The sequence below is a fragment of the Podarcis vaucheri genome, assembly GCF_965113315.1.
Source record: "Podarcis vaucheri genome assembly, chromosome: 1".
Classification (NCBI taxonomy): domain Eukaryota; kingdom Metazoa; phylum Chordata; class Lepidosauria; order Squamata; family Lacertidae; genus Podarcis; species Podarcis vaucheri.
Window position 1 is genome coordinate 45,421,206 of NC_138759.1, and position 23,485 is coordinate 45,444,690.

The 23,485-nt window shown below is 45.5% G+C and overlaps 1 protein-coding gene across 1 annotated transcript; it reads left to right on the top strand.

Annotated features, from left to right (window-relative positions):
- Positions 1-249: 249 nt before the first annotated feature.
- LOC309542025 (transmembrane protein 151B-like) lies at positions 250-15,877 on the top strand. Its single transcript, XM_082240501.1, has 2 exons — positions 250-1,541; positions 13,355-15,877. Exons 1-2 carry the CDS (start codon positions 1,449-1,451, stop codon positions 14,783-14,785), a joined length of 1,524 nt encoding a protein of 507 aa, XP_082096627.1. The 5' UTR covers positions 250-1,448; the 3' UTR covers positions 14,786-15,877.
- Positions 15,878-23,485: the final 7,608 nt, after the last annotated feature.

Genomic DNA, 23,485 nt, shown 5'->3' on the forward strand with positions numbered 1-23,485 from the left:
TCTACTCTGAGCAGAAGTTAGTTAAATGCCACCCTCAATACAACACTGTAAGTCAGAGGTTTTCAGCCTTTTGTAGTCCACAGCTTTCTTGACCAATGACATTCTTTCTGCCGCACCCCTGTGGGGCTCAGGAGCCCAGTTATGTCACCCCTTGGCTGCAGAGCTGGCAGCCTCTCACCTTTTTTCAAACACCCTCCCTTGTGGAGAGTTCCCTCTGCCTCTCCCCTCTCCTTGGGAGTCCTCCATCATTCAAGGCACCCCAGGGTGCCACGGCATACTGGTTGAAAACCACTGCTGTAAGTAAACAGTGTCAAAATTAAAACCACCACACCCACCCAAAGAGAGACAGAGAGATCCAGGACCACATTGCTACTGTTAGGAGATGAAGGACAACATCCCTACTGCAGGATCATAGGATCAGTGGGATCAGAAGGGAACTAGCCACAAGTTACCCGAGCAGAAGCCAGACCCAGTTATGGGAGAGTTCTACTCTTAGATGATGCCCGAGATCCCAAAGTGTTGAATGGGGATCACGCATAACTTCCCGCGAAGCAAAAGCACTTGGCTCTTGGCAGAGGCGGCGAAGAGCAGGAGAGGCCTCTTGTGGCTTCTAGTCCTGGCAGGGGGGATCTGAATGGTGTCTTCGGCTTCTGGGATGGCTCTGGCTGGGGTACCCGCTCGCTAGCTGGCTAGGGAAGAGGAGTCAGGTTTCCGTGCCACCCTGCTGCCAGCTGGGCACTGGGCAGATGCCGTCAGCTCCCCGGAGTTCTGCAGGAGAATCGCTCTCGGGGAGATCTTGCTTTCCTACGGCCAGCTTCGGGAATGCCAAGTGGGAGAGAGAGAGAGAGAGAGAGAGAGAGAAACCCACAGGCAAAGGGAAGCCCGAAGTTGGCAGCCCAGTGGCTCCACTGCAGAGTTGGGGACCGCAAAGGTTGAGGCTGCACCGTCCCCGGCGAGAGGAGGGGGGGGGACCCGTCTCCCTGGGCCAGGCATCCTCGCCAGCCTCTCGCCAGAGGCGCCTTCCGCGTCTTCACCCCCCCTCCCCACCGCTGCCCGCCTCAAAGTTAACGAGCAGCCGCAGTGTTGTTTGCCGACCTGCCAGACAGCCGATGGTCACGGCAGCGGGAGCCCCCGAGCCCGAAGCGCCGAGGCTGCCCTGGAAGGGGACCACGCAACGCGCCGGTGCCTCTCTTTCCATGCCCGGATTGGTTCCCGCCCTGGGAGGCTGGCTGGCAGCGGGTAAGCCCAGGCGATCGTTCAGCACCATGGACAGCGACCTGCGGCAGTCCAGGGGCAAGGTCCCGTAGGGGCCACCCGGCCCGCACCTGGACTCCGGCCCGGCCCGCCAGCCAGCCTGCTCGCTGGCTCCCGGGGAGGAGGAACTTTCCGGTCCTGTTGGCTTCTATCGAGACGCGCGAGTAGGGCAGCGAGATCTGTAATGGCAAAGCATGTCTTCGGAGGGGGAGCCAGAGCCAGCCGCTGGAACAAGCGCAAATACTCCAGAAGAAGCAGGAGCTGCAGCTACAGCGGCTGGCGAGGAGGTGAGGACGAAGGGGAGGACAAGGACAAAGGGGAGCCTGGGTGGTTGTTGTTGTTGTTGGTTGTTGGTGTGTGTGTGTGTAATTTTGAAGGGGGGAGTCGTGTGATTGAGTATCTGTATACAAGCTGACATGCAGTGTCGTATGCCTGAGGAGACACAAACACACACAAGTTGGAGGGCGAGAGTGGAGCTGTGCATTTTGAAGACTCACTCAACTCTAGTGTGGTATCGGAGGGATGAGCTCTGGGTCAAAGCCGGGACTAGGGTGCTTTCAGATTCCGGGTTGGTGAAAGTCAAGCAAAATTGCCGCAAAAAGAAACGGGTCAGGAAAAGCCGCACCACTAAATGACAAGAACCGTTTTCGTATTCCACCTCTACCCACCCCCTTGAAATTTAGGAGGTTTGGAGAGCGGGAGAGGGAGAGAGGGAGATAAGTTGTGGTGTAGACTTCTTCCTTGCGGATGCTCAGCTGGGGCAGTAAGCAGCCAGCTGGAATGAAGGTTCCAGCAAGTCAAAAGCGATCAAGCGACGGGTATACAAGGGCAGGGAGCTCTCCGAGGTTCTGGAATTGGAGTAAACCCTGAATATGCTCCACCATAATCCAGGTTTAAGGAGCTCCGAAGACTGAAGCTTGGGTTTCTCTCCCTCCTTCCTTGTATGAAATCATCCCGCACCATCGAATGTCCTGCACAAACATCAAAGGCACATCCTAGTAATTAAGGGGCTTTTTTCATTCGATACACAAACCTCTGCTTTTCTCTTATAAGAAAGTCAAAACAAGGGTTCTGCTGCTGTCTGGGTGGGATTGATACAGCTGAGTTTCCAAAATGCACTGCTGCATTCTGGTGGATTGACCTCAACAAATCACTTTTCTCCATCAGGGTCATAAAGCAGTCTGCAAAGATTTGTGTGTTTGTGTGTGTGTGTCTTTCTGTAGAGTGTCAACCATGTCAACAAAGTCTAAACAATCAGCAATGGTTGTATGTTTGGTGCTTTGGTTGTTTTATATTATATTTTTTTAAATGTTAATATTAGGCAATATATAAAGAACTGTTTCTGATTTTACACCATTGCAGAAATATCTTACTATTTTAATCTTTTACGCACACAAAAACCCACTCGGTTTTACAATTAAAAACAAACTAGCCTGCAGCAACATAATTAAAAGATCATACAAACATATGTGATACAAAACGTTATGAACATCAGCATAAGAAAATAAAATAATATATGGGGCACAAAGTTAAGCACTTTGTTGCTCCATTGATTTCAGTTATGACATAACCCACTTCACTGTGCATCTCTCATGAAACTTTGTGCCACAATAAATGGGTTAGGTTTTAAGGTGACACGAGGCTCTTCGTTGTTTTTACTGCAACCGACTAGAATGGCTATCCCTGTGAAATTTGATTTGATCTAGAGATAGTGCCATCCATGACCAACTATCACACTTGAAATCAATGGGACTTGGGTGTGAATAACTTTGGCTAGGTAGGGCTCAAAGTAACTATATCATTAATATGCTATGATATTCCTATCAAGCATGACTTTTGTGACAAATGGAAGGGCAAAGTTTCTCAAATGAGCACGTCAGCTTTATGTTTCATAATATCCAAAAATATATTATTAAAACATAACACGTCAGTCTTATTCAATGAGTTCAGTGAAAATTTCTGGAATATGGACGTATGGACAGGCATCATTTGCCATGCTACTGCTAAATGGCAGATCTGTCGCAACTGACATAACTTGAGCAGCTGCATGTCTCACACTCAGACCTGGCCTTGTGGCCTTAAGACATGATGAGCATTGGAAGAGACTCATGGGGCTATCACATTGGCACCTTGCTGAGAGCAGCAGCCATCAGTTACACCACCTCTTAAATCTGTGTGAGCTAATAACATCTGATCAATATCACCATAGGAATATTTTGAACTATTATTTCTTCCATGAAATCATTTTCATTTTACACAGTGGTCATTCCCTCCTAAAGAATAGTATCCAAATAGCAAGTCTACGTTCATGTAGATCTAGGCCAAAGCTTTTTAATAACCCTGAGCAATCCCAAATAAAGGGGAAATCCTTAGGACATAAATTCACACATGCCTTTTATGTCCCTTCCAGAACCTACTTCTGTTAAACTAGTGGCTGTAAATTATGAAACTTTGGAGAGCTAGTGTAGTGCAAAGATTAACAGAGTTAGGAAATGCTTAGCTCAAATCTCACTTAAGCTATGAGCCTCTGGATTGCCTTAAGTAAGCTGTTATCTTTCAGTAGCAGCCTCCCATTTGTAATAAAGAGATGATAAGGATATTCGCTTATTTCAGAGAGTTGTTGTAAGGAATATTGAGGCAATATCAGTCTCCAAAGGGGTTGCCATGTTAGTCTGTTCAAGCAAAAACAATAAATTTACCCAGAAGTGCTGTTATCACCAATTACTGCTGCTGTGGAAGGGTCACTGTGCTCATTTTTGCATATATTTAAGTTCTAGCTGTATTGTCACTTAAGACAATCATCTTGGCACTGATGAGAAATCACCAATTACGGATGTGAATTGCCATTGTGCATATATTTGAGCTCTAACCAAATTGTCATGGACTATACTTTTGCATTCTGTTGTCATTTTCACTCCAATATTTACATTGTCTCTACTTTATACCCCTGTGAAAATTGAGCAACATGCCCCATGATTCTTGTTTAAACTGACAAGTGAGGATCATTTCCCCTGGATTTGATGCAGTGAACTCTATCCAAGAAAGCTCATGCGGTAATAAAATGTCTTGGTCTTTACAGTGCCACTAGACTTTTGTTGATTTTGAGACATTGTATGTGGCCGTTAAAAAAAAAGCTAAAAGTGATATGTGAATACTACATGTTATCATGAGAAACACTACAATAAACTTAAAAAGCTAAATCTGACTTTGTAAATGCAAACACACGCCGCTGTTCTAATTTCAGTTTTGAAATGTGATCACCACAAGCCTTCCATTTTACACTGGGGAAAACATAAGGCTGCCCCTTCCTATCACATTTCGGTTTGCCCTCTTTGGGTTGGGGAATTCACAAAATTTTGAAAGTGAAACATTCCTTTCAGCACTAGCTGTAAGTGCTAGTGACTGGATCTCTGGATTAAGTCTAGTTGTCCAGTTCTGGCTATGGTCAGTAGCCTACAGTGTAAGGCAAAGTTTTTGCAAGACAGATCCTGCTAAAAGGATGGCTTCAATCCATCTGTTAAAGAAGCATGTTTCCTTGGGCATGGGCTGTAATGCCAGCTGTAATGCTGGCAACTGGCCCCAAAGATAGAGATGGATTAAGCTCTTCCGTTCTTGTGCAGACCCAACTAAGCTCTGCCTTTCCCAGGGAGGGCCTCTCTGAAGTGACCATTCTTGCCCTCAGAGCCTGCACCCTTGTGCTCCTCATGGCTTCTTTGGAAGGCCCTTCAGCATCTCTGGCAGGTGGGGCTGCACCTGAGATGATCTGGAAGAACACTGCTAGTTGTTGCCCCCCTGGGTTTCAGATAGCCATCTTCAAATATCCAAAGGTCTGTCACATGGAAGACATGGAGCGAGCTTGTTTTCTGTTGCTCCAGAGGGTAGGAGGACTCAACCCAGTGACTCAAAGTGACAAGAAAGGAGATTCTGACTAAACACCAGGAAGAACTTTCTGATGATAAGAGCTGTCAGGCAGTGAAATGGACTCCCTTGGGAGGTGGTGGACTCTCCTTCTTTGGAGGTTTTTAAGCAGAGGTTGGATGGCCACCTGTCAAGAATGCTTTAGTTGAGATTCCTACATTGCAGGGGGTTGGATTAGATAACCCTTCCAACTCTACAATTCCATGTTCCTTCGTGATACCAGAGCCTCCATTGCACACACTCACACTGTTGAGGAGGACCTCAACAAGGTACATGTCTGGCTTACTGAGTGGGGCCATGACAATTTAAATGAGCCCCATTATTCAAACAGGTTATTTCCCAGTGGACCCTGTATACCCATCCATTTTGGACCCATTTTGACACTGTCTCCTTAGATGTCATTGGAGTCCACATTGGAAGACTCCTGGTTTTCTGGAATTGTAAGGAGGAAAGTCAGGCTATAGAAGGAGGAGGACTAATGGAAAGGGGTGGAACTCCTGAGCATAAACACCAGCTCAGCCCGCAGCTCTTTGGATCATGTTATTTATTTTGCTCACTTATCCCTGCAGTATTAAATGGCTGTAGTCCAGGGCTGCTTTTAACTTGCCACTTACATTTCAATATAAACATGGGAGCTGCAGAATCAAATTAGTTAATCTTTTTAAATGAAAGAGAGGGAGCTTCAAGGAGCCAAGGATGTGTATTAGTGAAATCTATTCTGTTGGGCAAGATCATACTCATGATACTGCAAATATAAAAATGGAAGTTTTAAATTAGCTCGGCCTGCCTCCTGTTGCCAATATAGAGACATGATGTAAGCGTACTTCCTATAATTTAAAAAGCACAGAAATGTTTGCTTGGTCTCCAATGTCTAAAAATACTGACTGCCAATTTGAAAGCTTGTCTCTTCCACACTTAATTATGTATCTTGATATTAGTAATGAACAGCAGTGAACAAAAAAAGCTATGCTACCCAAACACCTGCCTTTGTATTGTGTTTGTATTGTTCTTGCCTGCCAAAATACAGAAATCTGCTCACAAGGATTAGTCAGTTTCCTGGGGATCTGATTGCCGTTTTAGTATTGTTAGCGTTTCAGTTTAATTATTTTTTAGATTGAATGCCTAAAAGGTTTTCCTTCAGCTGTCCTCCTCACTCCTGGCCTCCGCTCAGAGTTATCCTCTGATAAAACGTGGGCTATAAATATGCATCATAAATAAATAATACTGGAAAAGCCAAATATAAGCTCAATTTCAAGAACAAGACCCATTTCCCCCATACGTTCCCCATTACCTTGGTTGCTCTCCATTATTCATTCATTCATTAGTTTATTCGTGTTGGATCACAACATATACATATAGAAAGAATAATTTCTAGATGTCAAGATCCAAGTTTGGGGCAAGTACTCTTTGGTGAGAGAACCCCAGCAAAGCAAAGTATGGAAATATAGGCTGCTAGACATTTAAAATGTATCCTCCCAAGTGTGTTCCAAAAATTTCCCTCTTCCCTCAGCATAGGAAAGGACCACGTTTGGTAAGTTTAATATTGGTTTACTTATAAACTCTTCAAAGGTCTGGTTCATGTGCTTTTCTATACATCAGTCAGAAAAGTTGCACAGGTAGTAAAACTATAAGGGAAGTGACATAACTAAGCCTGGCAGTACAGCTTATTCTATGGTATTAACTCCTTCATGCATTAATTAGACTTAAGCATGTTGGTTATATGAGACTGCTTATCCCACAATTTTCATGCCACATTTTCACAAAAAGAATCATGCTCAAAGCAGCTTACAACAAAGAAAACAACAAATCAACCATTACAACAACAATTTCATAATAACACAATAAAGCAACAACATAATAGCAAATATAACAACATATAGAAAACATTTCAGCATTATGAATTCAACAAGGTTTTGTTGACAACATCCTTTCATTCACTGAATATGTGTAAATATCTTATGGCACCTCCTGTTCTCAGAAGGAAACATTACTTTTCTATACTCTATTGCATCTGATAAATGTAACACCCACTACAGGACACAGAGATGGGGGGAAACTATGGCCCTCCAGATGTCATTGGACTCCAGTTCCCAACAGCCCCAGCCAGCATGCCCACTGGACAGGGATGGTTGGAGACATAGTCCAACAACATTTCAAAGGCACCACGTTGGCTGCCCATGCAGTGAAAGATATGAAGAAGTGGCTGTTTGTTTTGTATTGGTGATAGAGCTGTAGTTACTGTGGAGCTTGAAACAGAAAATAGATCCCAACTTAAAGCACACTGCTGTTTTTCAATTTAGTCTTAAGTGTATTCAAGCACAGGACATTGATCCTTATCTGAGTCTCTCTCTCTCCCTCCTTACTAACATCTCTTTGCCCATCCACATTTGATGCCTGAAATGGTCTTCCCGTGTGTGTGTGTGTGTGTGTGTGTGTGTGTGTGTGTTTGGAGCTGGATGGCAATCATTGCTTCCCTGTGGCAAAACAGCCCAGGACAAGAGGTGGTAGCTGGTCCATTTGTTACAGAAGAAATGCAAGGAGGCAGCTTTCTTTTAGCATCACTCTACTATTAATAGCAAAATCTTGGTTGCGTTTTTATAGCTGCCTCATTCTAGGTTTATATTTCCGAACAAAGACTGATTCACTCTCTCTCACACACACCCCATATCCCTGATTGTAGTGCTTGAAGATTGATCCACTTAGTTCATACTCCTCTCTAGTGTTATTATCATTCCTCTATATCTGTTTGCTCTGGAGTGTTTGCCTTCTGATGGCCCATTAGTCAGAATATGCAAAATCTTTGGAAGCAGGACCAAAAATTAGTGGCTATCCTTTCATTACTCAAGGAAGCTACCTATTAATAAGGCTCCATACAAATGCAGCCATCTTCTAAAGCACTACATATCCTCTCTCTATAATCCATATTAACAGTATTCTTACTTTGATTTTGCGGAAGGAAGTTGAGAGGCAGTGGCTTTTCTTAGGACATGCTATGAGTGCTGGGTAAGACTTCAAACATTTGTAACCATTTACTTGGGAATAAGGGATGCGGGTGGCGCTGTGGGTTAAAGCACAGAGCCTAGGACTTGCCAATCAGAAGCAACCTGTTTGAATCCCCGCGATGGGGTGAGCTCCCGTTGATCGGTCCCTGCTCCTGCCAACCTAGCAGTTCAAAAGCACATCAAAGTGCAAGTAGATAAATAGGTACCGCTCCGGCAGGAAGGTAAACAGCATTTCCATGCGCTGCTCTGGTTTGTCAGAAGCAGCTTAGTCATGCTGGCCACATGACCCAGAAGCTGTACGCCGGCTCCCTTGGCCAATAAAGCAAGATGAGCGCCGCAACCCCAGAGTCGTCCACGACTGGACCTAATGGTCAGGGGTCCCTTTACCCTTTTACTTGGGAATAAGCACAATTGAACTTACTTCCAAGTCTATGTACACGACTGTATACATACTCCTATTTACTCTGTATCCAGTGCGCTCCCATTCCTGGTTTGGGAAGTGATATACGTACACAAATTAGCCACAATCCACATCTAACCTGTTGTTTCCTATGAAATATTACATTTTGATGCACTTTTCCCCCAACCAGCTTCAAATCAAATTAAGAAAAGAATGATAGCTGTGTTTTAAGCCACTAATGTGTACACAGCTTAGTTAAGGATTGACACGGGCAACAATTTAATAAAGAGTTAGGTGCACTTGAGCCTGTGTTATTGGCTGCAGGACTCTGTTGCGTCTACATTAAGTGGCAAGCAGGATTTCTTTCTAATGGGTGAGGCATATAGGGATGTACTTTGAGACTATCAAAATCCTACTAGCTTTAGCATTAATTTCAGCCAGTGAACTCTGTGAAGGGATTGCAGCCAGTTTCTTTAAAAGTATAGCTTCTTTTCTCCTTTCTCCAATTTCCTTTTCAGAAAGCCTGGATGGATTGCAAGTGTGCATCAAAGTTCTGCTGCTGCAGTTTTGGGCAGCGACCAAAAATGTGGGTGTTCAGATTGAGTCAGTTGGTAGAGCTGTGCCCATTCACAGAGTCTGGGCATCACAAAGAGTTTTTATCTATCACATATTTACCCCAACTCTCCTCTAAGGCAGGGGTGAACCCATGACCCTTGACATGCATTGGACTACAGCTCCCATCAGCTGTGCCCATTAGCCGTGCTGGCTAGGGTTGATGGGAGCTGGGGCGCAGTAACATCTGAAGGGCCGCTTGCTCACCCCTTCTCTGAGGAGTTTAGAGTCCTGTACATTAAGCATTCCTGTTTTACCTTCACAACAACCTCCTTTGATAGTTGAGAGATGGTGACTTGCTCAAGAAGACCCACCAAGTTTGTTTAATGGCTGAACACAGCATTAAATCCAAGGTTTCCTGGTTCACAACCAACACTCCATCTGCCACACTGCCCTGGTTCCCTAGAATGCCAGCCTGCCATTCACAGCCTTCCTTTTCTAGTCTATCTGGTACCTCAATTTAATGAAATGGAAGCAGATGTCTTGCAAGAGCTAAAAAGGCAAAGAGAGAGAGAGAGAGGATGATTTTTGCAAGGAAAGTGGTGGGAACGAGATAGGTACAGTCTTTGGGCAGGAATAAACAAATGCCTTTCCATTTATAAAACTGCAAAGGCATTGAGTGTGTGCAGGCTCCTTCTTTTCGTTTTAGATCAAAGGCAAGGAACATCCCTGTTCAGCTTACAGAAGAAAAGATTGCCTAATGATCTCTGAAAACTTGTCCAGCAGCAAAGAACAACTTGTTGGCACACCCAGTAACAAGCAATAAACACAACATTTCTCCAGGTGCTGTGGGAAAATCCTCCCTAAAGCTGTTTTATTTTGTTTATGGCAGAGGCTCACAGCTTGGTTTCTTAGGTGTGCTGGGCCACTCCCAAGCCTCCCAACCAGGTATTTATGGACCCTGAGAAGATGATGCCTACGAGCACCAGAGGCAGATCCTAGATGGCTTAATAAGAATGACTGAGACAAACTCCTGATGAGGCTGAGGAAGGAGGCCAGTTGCTGATCTGGAGGGTTATACTGTAGGGCAGGAAGAGCCAAGATGGTGCTGGTTTGCTGTTTCTGAACTACAACTCCCATCATCCCTGATCACTGTCACACTGGCTCAGGCTGATAGATGCTGGAATCCAACAACATCTGTAGGGTACAATACTGGGTATCTGCTGTAGGGTGCTGAAGAGTGGAATTCACCCAGTATGTACTCCAAAGAACCCCAAATCTCCAAACCAAAAGACTCTACTTGCTGAGACTTTAAACTAGGAGAGTCCAGAATTTCACTGCCTTATTCTACATGATGCATAGATCTGATTTCAGGAAGCAGCCTTCAAAGTTCTTGCAGAGCTTAATACGAATCTATGCATGTGAAAGCACTGCTCTCAGGCACTGATATCTTGTGGGGGGGAGAAGAGTATCAGTAAATTGGAATGATGTTAGGTTAGCTTGGAACAGTATGTAGCAATCAAAGTCACGAGATCAAAAGTAACTACAATTTTGTCTGGTTTTAATGGAATACCTGTTGGGAGTTCTCTGAGAAATGGGTGGATGCTGTAATCATAAAACATGCTTGAAAATCACAGTCCTTCCAGACTGTCACTTTATATCACTAGAGGAAGATCAAGAATGCCTTTCTCATCCATCCTGGGAACCACACACTCAGCTTTAAGCAGGCTAGATAAAGTCTGCAACTGTCTTCAACATTCAGGGCTATCAGGACTGGGAATCCTTCAATCTCTTTGCCCCTGACTTCCCTGTCCCTTAGCTTTCCCGTGTCTCAAGATCTCTTCTCAATCTTACTGGTTATGCTGAAGCTGAATGAGGTTTAGTGCCAGCCAAACTGACAATCTTTCACTCCATCACAGGAGTACAAAGTGTTCTGCATCTGAACATTCTATGAAACCAGACAAGCTCAGCTAATTTCAATAAAAGGATTCATCCTCTCATGCACAATACAACAGAGATCCCATGAAGATCTGGCAAAACAGCGCTACTGACTGGCTAGAAGCCAGTTATCCCTGATCTAGAAGTATCAAAGGTTATTAAATCTGCTGGTATTTACTCTTCAGCACCTCATTTATGGCTGCAAAGAGTGTGTACAAGTGCTAATAACAGGTGTTGTGAACTAGATTCTAGGCTTCAGTCATTGACAGAACTTTTGAAACCCTATAAAATGACTGGTGGCCAGGGTCATGCAATTAATTTGGGATTACAACGCTTTGTTGTTGTTGTTGTTGTTGTTTAGTCGTTTAGTTGTGTCCAACTCTTCATGACCCCATGGACCAGAGCACACCAGGCACTCCTGTCTTCCACTGCCTCCCGCAGTTTGGTCAAACTCAGGCTAGTAGCTTCGAGAACACTGTCCAACCATCTTGTGCTCTGTCGTCCCCTTCTCCTTGTGCCCTCCATCTTTCCCAACATCAGGGTCTTTTCCAGGGAGTCTTCACTTCTCATGAGGTGGCCAATGCTCAATAAGCTGCAAACGAATGAACATTTTAAGCCTTAACAGGTGTATCTTAGAATGAGCAGCAATGCAGCTGGGCTGAATATATTTTGAAAAACGAAATAAATCATTCATACCAGATTTTCTGCTCATTTGCCTGTGTGGTAATATGCATGTGGCAAAGGTACTAGAAATTCCAGTTCTAAATCTGCACCCTCTGAAAGGTTTGTAAATATAATAACTACAAGAGCAATTTATATAATCCACCTGAAACAAGTCCTGCACCAGAAGTTTTCACACCATAAGCAGTAAACAAACGATGACTGATGCAAGTGCAAGTGATTAGCATGTTTCCATTAGCATATTTATTAACTTCAAATGAGTTGCTCTTGGAAAGCTTTTTGTAAGGTTCGGGAGTGGCCGATTCATTTGTTGCAAATAGATAACAGTATGTAGCAACCGTTATGCAAACATCTCTTCAGCTGCACATTCTGATGCTAGGCAGGGGTGGGGTTTTTTGTTTTCACTATATTCGTTTTCATTTCGTTTCTGTGAAAAGCAGCAATATGTACAATAAAGGTAGCTAGGAATAAATTTGTCAAACTGGGGTGAATGGGACTAGGATTGGGAAGCATTTTATTCTTTGGTGTGTGGGTGTATCACACAAGCCTAATGACCAGGAGCTGGTCCAAGAGGCAGAAATCCACTCAGCGAGGGTCAAGCCTTGCATCCAGCTTGTATCAAGGTGTTTGCAAATAGTCAGCATTTTGTGTGAAGGATTCAAGTGCACACCGAAGAAATTTAGGTTTGCTCAATTAAAGGGGGTTGAAGAGCTGTTCCCCCAGCACACTAGATCCAATTTTTTTTTAAAGGAAATTTAAAATATTGCATCTAATACCTGAACACCTTCAGAAACTGGGTTTAGCTCCTCAAGGCCTTCTAAGTCTGGGGTTGGGCCAGGCAAAAGCTACAGTCAGGCAAAGAATCATAGACACCGAGAGACAACAGGACTGCTCAAGGTGCCCCAACTATAAAATTGGAGAAATTGAGAGACATATAGCCGCAGTGGCAGCATCTCTCCTCTTTCTCGTATCCGAAAATGCAAGAAGGGCTTTTACACTCGCCAGAAGCTTGGCTCTGCCCTCGCTGGTCCTGGAAGGATCCTTTTAAAAAGTCCCATGTGCTCCGAGACTTTGCGCCTGTTCATTGGGGGATATAGGAAGCCCAGAGCACTTGTTCTTTAGATGTCCCTTTTATGAAGAGGCACGTAGTGAGACCATTGATCCCCTGCTGGTGAGGCTTGCTGACCTCCCGGAAAAGCAAATATTTGACTTTTTCCTGTTAGACAAAGATCATAAGATGACCTGAATGATTGCCAGATTCTGTGTACAGATCTGTAGGTGCAGACCATCCCCAGACCCAAAGTAGTTCGTTAAGAAAATTCCCAAACTCGGTTCCATGGGTGACTCTGGGTTCTTTCTCTGTGGTAGCTTATCTTAAAGTTTTAAGTGTCTATATGCTTATTGCGTATATAAATTTTAAATTTATTGTTGTACATTGTTTTAAATGTTTGTTTTCCTTCTGGGATTGTACCCCCAAGTGTGTTTTATAAGCTGGTCTCTGACCGTAAAAAATATTAAATTACTTAAAATGATCTCACAACAAATCCTCTCTTTCTCTCCCCTCTTCCTTTCCCCACCCCCATCTCCTATTTTGCTGCCTGATTCTTAGCAACAACCAGTCAAGCAGTCTTTGAGCTCTTCCATGTGCAGAGAGTCCCACTGGAAATGCCTCCTTCTCTCCATTCTCATGTACGGCTGCCTGGGAGCTGTAGCTTGGTGCCAACTCACACAAGTCACTAAGCTTACTTTTGACAGCTCTTTCAAAGGCAAGTCCATGATCTACCACGACAGCCCTTGCTCTGACGGCTATGTCTACATTCCATTAGCGTTCCTAGCCATGCTCTACGTAGTCTACTTGGTGGAGTGCTGGCACTGCCGCGCCAAAAGTGAACTCCAGTACAAGGCTGACGTGGAAAGTGTCTATGACCGAATTGCCAGGATGAAGCAAGCCACGCCATGCATATGGTGGAAGGCCATAAGCTACCACTTTGTCCGGCGAACCAGGCAAGTGACTCGGTACCGCAATGGGGATGCTTATACAACCACCCAAGTCTACCATGAAAGAGTCAACACCCATGTGGCTGAAGCTGAGTTTGACTATTCCCACTGTGGGTTCAAGGACATCTCTAAAGAGCTCATGGGCCTGGAATGTTTCTCAGCCACCCGACTGAAATTCACCAAATGTTTTAGCTTCGCCAACACAGAGTCTGAGAACTCTTACCTGACACAGAGGGCTCATTTCTTCACAGAGATCGAAGGGCTAGATGACTACATGGAGGTCAGGGAAGGCATGAAGCTCAGGAACATAGACTTCAAAGAGCTCATGATGGCCTACGGTGACCCTGATCACCTCCCATGGTACGTGTCCCACTATACGTTCTGGGTGGCTGCTTTGATGATGGTCTCGTGGCCGCTGAGAGTTTTCATAGAGTATCGGACTGCCTATGTGCACTACCACGTGGAGAAGCTCCTTGGAGTGGAGTACAGAGTGCCCACCGGGGCGGAGGAGCCCTTGTACAGATATCGCATCCCCAGGGTCAGCACTCAGGACAGCACAGAGCTCGAGTGGCACATCTGCACCAATCGCCAGCTGATCCCCAGCTACTCAGAGGCGATGCTCATGGAGCTGACCAGCTCTCCCATCTGCAACGGCTACTCCATGTGCAGGTACAGCGAGATCACGCGGGGCTGCGAGCGCTGCCACCACGCCTCCAGCACCTCCTCCATCTTCTCCCGACATGCCTTCCACAGCTGCAGCGGGAATTCGCAGCTCTCCCTCAACACCAGCCGCTTCTCCCTGTGCCGGATCCATGGCTCTCACAGGACAGGCCTCTGGAGGAGCCGCAGCAGCAGCATCGCTGACCGGGGCGGCCAGGACGACCCGTGCTGCTCCCACTCAAGTCAACTGGCCCTCAACGAAAACCCACCCACCTACCACGATGCTCGGTTTTTCCCAGTGCTCATTGTGCACAGGCCTGAAGGCCAGGAAGCGAGGCACTTCTGTCTCCGCCGAGCATCCTGCCTGGAAACATCACTATGAAAGGGCACCCTGTCACTTTCCCGGGACAACTTCACTGCCAGAAGGCTGCTTGCCAGTGACAGCAATACTAGGACGGCTGTGGGATGCAACTGGTTTAAAGTCCCAGCTGCCCACTTCTCCAAATAAGGAAAGCATGTTCCCCCAGAAGCCTATGAAGGGTCAGTTCTAAGCCAGTTCACGTGTTTTGTTTGTTTCTATTAAGTTAAAAGTTTTCCACTCTTCATTAAAACAATTCCTGGATAGGATGCAATATACAGGATCCAAACATAAATAACATAAACCAAAAGAATGTTAAAAGAGCACCGGTGCAAGTCAGGCTGATCCAGTGAGTCTCCACCAAGGAACAAATTAGCAAATTTAACCAAAGGCCTGGGCAAATAAAAGAGTTTTTAACCGGTGCTGAAAACTGACCAGGCTTTGTGTGCCCTTCTTCCAAGGAGCTTGGGGCAGTCTTCATGGAATTAGCCTCTTTTAACATGGGATTATCCCGTTTAACAGTAAGAACCTAAGGAGAGCGGTGCTGGATCAGACAGAAGGCCCATCTTGTCCATCCTCCTGCTCCCTACAGTAGCCAACTAGATGCCCACGAGAAGCTCACAGGCAGGACATGAGGGCAATGGCACTCTCCTGCATGTGATCTCCAACAACTGGCAACTGGAGGCAACGTGCTTCTGAAGCTGGAGGTAGTCCCTAGACATCATGATGTCCCTAGACACTAGTAGTTCTTGATAGCCTTATCCTCCATGAAGGTGTCTTATCTGTTTGTAAAGCTGTCCATGTTGGCAGCCATTGCTGTATGCTGTGGTGGCAAATTCCATAGCTCAACCAAGTGCTTAACTTAAGGATTTGGGCCAGGGGGAGAGAAAATGTCTTTCCCAAGGCCATTCAGTGAGCTCCATGTCTGAATAGCAATCTGTGCTCCAGTTTCCTCAGCTGAAGACCCCCCTCCGCCCACTGTCTAGTATGCAACACTAGCCCCCATTTAGATATGAGGTGGCAGAACCCACCCATGGTGACATTGGGAGGAGTTCATTGTAGCGCTATGGCAATTGTTCTGTCAGTGCACACTTTTCAGTTCTCCCTTCTTCTCCCTGCTTGCCGTTCTGGGGTTTACCTGGGTAAGAAGGAGAAGAGGGAGAAAACCCCATTGTCTTAAAGGAAGTCCTTTCACAAGCATCCACCAGGAACACTAGTTAGTTGAATCCTGCCCTTTGCTATCTCATTTCCACCCAGGGGAAACTATTGTGACTGGATCGCAAGACATGACTCAAACATTTGTCTGAAATTCCCTTCTCCATCTAACTTCATCTTCCTCTTTAATACAGCCTTTCCCCTTTACTTCCCACATTCTTATGCACTTCTCTTTTTCATTTCCCCCTCTTTTTTGCATTCATCTAAGTATATGCATTTGGCATCCACATGTTTGACATGTTCTACCCATCACTGTGGGACATGGGTGGCGCTGTGGGTTAAACCACAGACCCTAGGGCTTGCCGATCAGAAGGTCGGCTGTTCGAATCCCCGTGATGGGGTGAGCTCCCGTTGTTTGGTCCCTGATCCTGCCCACCTAGCAGTTCAAAAGCACATCAAAGTGCAAGTAGATAAATAGGTACCGCTCCGGTGGGAAGGTAAACGGCGTTTCCGTACACTGCTCTGGTTCGCCAGAAGCGGCTTAGTCATGCTGGCCACATGACCCGGAAGCTGTACATCAGCTCCCTTGGCCAGTAAAGTGAGATGAGCGCCGCAACCCCAGAGTTGGGCACGACTGGACCTAATAGTCAGGGGTCCCTTTACCTTTACCTTTACCCATCACTGTGAAAAGAGAACCAGTATGCTCCAACAGTGGCGGAGCATATGCCCTCTCTGCCCAGGGCAGGCGTGCTCCTGAGGGGGGCGTGGCGTGGAGGGTGCCCTCCCAGGTGCAGGATAGCTGCTTGTGTGCCTGGAGCAGCATGCGCGCCCTGCAACCAGGGGCAGAGTGAGCTGCCCATGGTGGACATTCAGCGCATCACCCACCCACGACTCCCAAGCCTCCCCCAAGCTGTCAAAACAAAAGGGGAGGGGGGAATGCCACCGGCAAAGTGGCGCAGCTCCCCCCCTTACCCCGACAGATGGGGTAGGCTTGGCAGGTGGCGCACTGAATGGCACCCCCCTCAGTGAGGGCACCCAGGGTGATCTGCCCCCCCTTCCTACTTCCCTGCACTCCAGGCGCTCTAGGAGGAAACTGGTTTTCTAGATCCATTTCAAGTAGGGTTTAGGCTCAGTTTTGGCACAGAAACTGCTTTGGTTACCCTGTATGATGACCCCTCTTGGGAGAGGGAGACAGGGGAAATGTGTCCCTGTAAAGTCTCCTCAACCTCTCTGCGGCTTTCAATACCATTGACCATGATATCCTTCTGGAGCAGCTGTCTGAGTTAGCATTGGGTGACACTGCTTTGTGGTGATTCCAGTCCTTCCAAGGTCTGTCCTGAGAACACCTAGTCTAAGCGTCCATCCTCATTTTCAGCTGGCTCTGATATAAACTGTTTCCATTCAACCTAGATTTAACTGGGCAGGAGCTCTGGGGAGCTAGAAAAGATCAGCTGGCTTTAGCTGCGGGGGCAGAAGTGGTAATTGGAGCATCTGGGTCCCACACCTTTTATAAGGAGTGTTGGACAGACAACTGGGCACTACATGGCTATTTCTTGCCTAACTCATCCTGTCTCACAACACAGGAGACCGTGCAAGGGAGGTGGAAAAAGCAGGAATCTTCAATAGTAGCAAAGGTTGTCAGTGCACCAGCAATGAGGTTTAGATAGGATGCCGGAACAAATGTGGAGGCTTAGTTATGTGCCAGTGCTGGGATCCTAGTCTTATGTATGTTTCTGATTATATTTCTAGTGGGCAAAATGCATTATAGAATTTATATTGTTTATCCTTAGAACAACCCAACAAGAGCAGCTGATATATCCTGCCCTGCCCACGCGGGTTGGCTACAGGACCTTCAAGGACCCATTCAACACCTATCCTGATTCTGATTCTCATTTTACATATAGGAAACTGAGAAGATGGTTCATGCACGCATATGCTTCAATGTATGTCTCATTACTCAATTAGCTGACTCATGTGAACACAGAACTGTTTCCATGGGGGGGAAACTGCATTATGAAATTTTAATTGTGGTGATACCATACTCAAACCTGCAAGTCGCTACTTGATGCTATAGTCCATGAGTGAAAAAGATATGTGTGAGGTGCATATCTCATATCACAGACCAAAGGTGACAGCTGCCCCACTTCCTTTTCATTTTAAGTCCCACCCCCGCTTAGGATTGCTTTTGCTTTAAGGATGCTGTGGAAGATAGGCCACTTTGAGGTACTACCCTAAACAGCTTTCAACATATGTTATGACCCCTCCATGTGTTCATATCATGTGATGCAGAACCCCATTTTGGTTTAAGGGCTTGATGAGCAGGAATATGGTTTTCATGATGGCTTGAAACCCCTCTACATGACTATCCTATCACCCCCAATCATATGAAACAGGTTTTGAGTCCCCTACAAAACTAACTTGAACTCCCATTTCAGTTTACATGCCCAATGATGGAAGAGATTGTTTTTGGTTGCCATCTCTATGGTCCCATGCCATCATCCTTGATAAAATAAAATAAAATAAAATAAAATAAAATAAAATAAAATGTTTTGTGTGTTCCCCAATCCTCCATGTGGCTTCAGGGTTTCTGGGGCCCAATGAACAAAGAGTTTGTTTCAGGGAATCATGTAAAAACCTAAAGAGTGTTTCAGGGTTCAGGGGCTGCACAGAAGGTCAGGGGAACTCAAAACCCATTCCCTTTTAGATAGACTGATGAGATGCATAGATGGGTCACAGTTTGCCCTGAAAACTATGATTAGGGAATCTCCTCCAAATAGCTCATGGGGGGTCCTCTATGGCATCCTATAGGCAAGAGTGATCCTAAGGGGGGGACTTCCAGTGGATAGGGACTGAGCCACCTGCCATTTTTTCTTTGTGATATAGGATATGCTTGCTATTCTTCTCTGGTGACTTACCCAATGGGACCTAGTGAATCTATGATGACTGTACAGGGATTTGAACTCAGGTCATTTGTCCAGTGCTCTCCCTCTTGGACCACACCAGCACCCTGCTCTCCTCAGACAATGGCTCATATGAAAAGAGGCTGAGCAGCTAACACTGAATCAAGATCATGAGCATTGACCTCTGATAAAAAGCGTGGGAAACACAGCTTTCCTCGCCTTTCTGAATATTCACTCAATCTCTTTAGATCTTAGAATCATAGAGAAGAATGTTAGAGTTAGAAGGGACCCCAGGGAGGGGGTTATCTAGTCCAATGCAGGAATCCTGCCTGCAGTTATCTCTGGGTGGGCTTGAACCATCAACCTTCTGGTTGACAGCCTGACTCACTGACTCACAATGACTGTTACTGTCTATATGGTCACTGGCCCTGGTGTCCACCCTTGTTGCCCTGATTCCTCTGCTTCTACCCTTTGGATTTTAAAGCCATGTTATGTTAAGCATCCTTTAGTGCCAATCAGGTGCTGATGTAAAAATCTTGTATTAGAGCAGCCTTGGGCACTTTAAGTTTTGCTTTTCTTTCTCTTGTCCTCAAACACAGAATGTGGTGTGTTAAGCTATGCACCCTGGTCCACTCTCACACTTCCAATCCATACACCTTGCAAGGAACACGATGAGCAGAGATGAAATCAAACGTTCATTTTTGTGTGATCTTCTCAGGTACAGCTATGGACCACTTCAAAACACCAATTCCCTTCCCATCATCAGTCTTCACACACACACTGAAGAAACCCTGGGAAGCGATTTTTTTATATGGGCGGCGAATGCTGATGATCCTCGTTGGCCAAATGTTATTTGTTGTCTTTTCAGAGCAAAGTGTTCCAACCCCACAGCAAAGCAAATGTCATTAGCAAGCGGTGTCCAACTAGGGAGTGAGTCTTCGCTTCCATTATTTCTACCTGTATGTTGAAATTTGTAGTGTCTAGTATGTGTAGATAATTATATATGCATATCTGTGCACATATACGATCGTTTCTTACGGCACTGACTGTTGCATCACCTGAAATATAATTCCTTTTGGTATAATGATCCTGTTTTGCAATGGTGTGTTCCTTTCACCACAGAAGACGCAGAGTTTGTCTTACACAACTTGGCTGGTTGCACGGGAAACAGTGCAAAAAGTCTTTCTGGGTTTTTTCCTGGTAGCTAAATGGTATTCTATTATATAAGCTGAAGGCTTACATCATGATGCCTTTATCTTGACAGACATTCTTATGGATTATCACATGCCCAGTTTTAACATAATTGTCCATCAGTCAACATAAATGGACAAACGAGCTAAATTATGGAGGCACATTAGAGTCCATATTAAAATATGTGGTTCTTTCTGTATCGCATTTCAATTTTGAGAAATATTTAAGACTGAATCGCTACAGCATTGAGTCAGTATTGAGTTGTGTATATATTTGTGAGTGAGCGTGTGCTGAATGCCTGGGCCCCCTTCTAATTCCTGGCTCCAGCATGGATTCAATTGCTGGAATAGCCAGGACAGCCTGGTAATGGCTCGCTAAATCTTCTTCTTCTTTGACGATCACTCGTAGCCAAGTAAGATTGTCTTTAATGAATATGGTCTTAACAGTGAGTCCGTAAGTGACCATGGAGGCCAGTTCTGGTGTAGTGCCAGCATGGTGTAGTGGTTAAGAGCCGTAGTCTCGTAATCTGGGGAACCGGGGTTGTGTCTCCACTCCTCCACATGCAGCTGCTGGGTGACCTTGGGCCAGTCACACTTCTTTGAAGTCTCTCAGCCCCACTCACCTCACAGAGTATTTGTTATGGGGGAGGAAGGGAAAGGAGAATGTTAGCCACTTTGAGACTCCTGAAGGGGAGTGAAAGGCGGGATATCAAATCCAAACTCTTCTTCTTCTTCTTCTTTTTCTTCTTCTGGATCCACATGTCTTTCCACAGTGGCGACATAGGTTTCCAGGCGGGAGTTGATCACAGTGAGGGTTTGCCAAATGTGCCTTCCTCTTAGTCTTCCCTTTCGTCCTGAGTTCGAGTGTCTTTGAAGTTCGTAACACCTTTGGTAAATGCTGTTCTCCAATTGGAGGGCTCACAGGCCAGTGTTTCCCAGTTATCTGTGCTTATACTACATTTTTTAAAGATTTGCCTCGAGAGAATCTTTAAACCTCTTTTGTTGACCACCATCATCATGCTTCCCATTTTTACGTTCAGAACAGAGTACAGTGGTACCTCAGTTTTCGAACATCTCGGAAGTCGACCATTTCAGTTTTCGAACGCTGAAAACCCAGAAGTAAATGCTTTGAAAACCGAGGTACCACTGTAGTTGCTTTGGAAGACGATAATCAGGCATCCGAACATGACCAATCCAATGAAACACTGGTGATCTTGCTTCTTCCAATACACTGACATTAGTTCATGTACTTTGCTCACTAAGTATGAGTCATTAAGGGAGCAAAGCTGGACAAATGGGTGGGCTTCTCTCCCCCAACTATCTGTTAGTTAGAAAGACAAAAGGCCAGAGTGGAAAGGCAGAGAGAGAGATCTGGTTTCTGCTGGAATCCAAGGCTGTGGCTATGGGAGAAGCAGGACCTTCTTGGGGTGTTGACGATGTGAACTCCTCCATCACAGGCTTAGGTTGTATACTGGTATAAATAAACCACATATCACAAAGACACTACAGTCTCCGCTGTGCTGTGCCTCATTCCAAAAGGAAACATGAACCCTGGGTAAGTGCCTGGAACACACGGAATCTTGCACCACTCAGAGTTTGGGGCAGCGCGCAACTATATACCCTTGATTTGATCAGCGATACAATCTTTTCAAAGTGTGATAGTCATTTACACCTCCAGTGCCCACCTACATAATCCTCTCACGGGGGACGTGGGTGGTGCTGTGGTCTAAACCACTGAGCCTCTTGGGCTTGCCAATTGGAAGGTCAGCAGTTCGAATCCCCGCGATGGAGTGAGCTCCGGTTGCTCTGTCCTAGCTCCTGCCAACCTAGCAGTTTGAAAGCAGGCCAGTGCAAGTAGATAAATAGGTACCGCTGTGGCAGGAAGGTAAATGGCGTTTCCGTGCACTCTGGCTTCTGTCACGGTGTTCCATTGTGCCAGAAGCAGTATAGTCATGTTGACCACATGACCCGGGAAGCTGTCTGTGGACAAATGCCAGCTCCCTCGGCTTGAAAAGCAAGATGAGTGCCGCAACGCTAGAGTCGCCTTTGACTGGGCTTAACTGTCCAGGGGTCTTTTACCTTTACCTTATCCTCCCAGGGGACGGTACTATCCACTTTGGAAACCACTGCACAAACAGCAACTCATGCGTTAACACTGCACCAGAGTGGTAACACTTCAAAGTGCAGGTGGGAGAGTGGCAGGCCCAAGGCTATGTGGTATAATTAGGCAGGGGCAGAGGCAGGTCTAGATTTGAAGAAACACTGGGCAATGGCCTCTCTGATGGAGTCTCTCCTGCAGCAGTGCCCCCCCTCCAGCAAGCTTACCCGGTGCCAGTGGCAGGCAGCAGTGCAGAGCGACTAGGAGCCAGCAAGCCACCACCTAAATTTCCTACCATGTGCTGGAGTGGCACTACATCAAGTGAAGTCTGGCATCAAGAAGAAATGTTTAAGGTGAGCCAAGGGCAGAATTTCTGGCACCTAGACAGCTACTTGAGATCGCCAGACATAGGTGGGGGCAGCAACCAGAGGGGAGAGAATAGCATGGAGAACAACACACATCATGCAAGATGCACTGCAAGAATCCAGAGTATTTAAAGATTTAGCTGTGTCAGGGAAGAGGCACTTAAGTTGCAACGTGATCCCTAGTCAGAGTTGTCATTGTGCAATTTTGCTATGCAATGTTTGCAAGTCTTAGAAATCCCATTATTGGAATGGGCAAGGCAAGCCATCACCACCCAGGTGAAATCACCACGCTCATCATTTTTGTGTACACTCAGCCCAACAGAATGTTCCTAGTTTGCATTCTCCTCCTCCTTTTTGTTTTGGTCCTCTGAGAATCTTAAGAAGACATAAGAATTCTCCCTGTCCTTTTGTGTTCGAACATGCCTTCCACTATATATCAAAGCTCACCTAGACCACACAGATAACAAATCAATAGTATCTATTCTTCAGGACACTCCTTAACATCAGATCCTGAATGTACTGGTTGCAAAATAAACCAATAACCAAGAAATTTAAAACGCATCACATTGTTGAAGCAGAGCAAGGAGTCATTCTGGATTTAGATTCCTAGGCTGCTTGAATGCCATCTCACTGTCCTGTTCTTCACTCCACCAGCGAACCAAGGCAAAGATTTGTCTGCTAAAGGAATAACTGTGACCTCTCATGTGAGTGGGCAAACAAACCACAAAGGTTTGTATGTCATCCGAACACATGACCATGGTTTGTTTTGTCCTAACAAACTGCAATCACTAGCCAGCTTTAGTCCGATGCTTGTTGTCGGGTTAGTGATAATTTCTACTTATTTGTTTCATTGACAATTTTTAAGCAGCTTGATCAAAACATCCCTAAGTGGTGATTTTTATGATATACAAAAGATATATATGAAACAATTATCAGTAATATACAAATAAAATCTTTTTTTAAAAGGATACATAACTAGCTTATATGTCCTGATAAGCTTGCTGATCCAGACCTCT

Excerpts from the sequence above, each read along its gene's own strand:
- LOC309542025 (XM_082240501.1), top strand. The coding sequence starts at position 1,449 with ATGTCTTCGGAGGGGGAGCCAGAGCCAGCCGCTGGAACAAGCGCAAAT. Across the intron at positions 1,542-13,354 it reads CTACAGCGGCTGGCGAGGAG|CAACAACCAGTCAAGCAGTC; the intron begins GTGAGGACGAAG and ends CCTGATTCTTAG.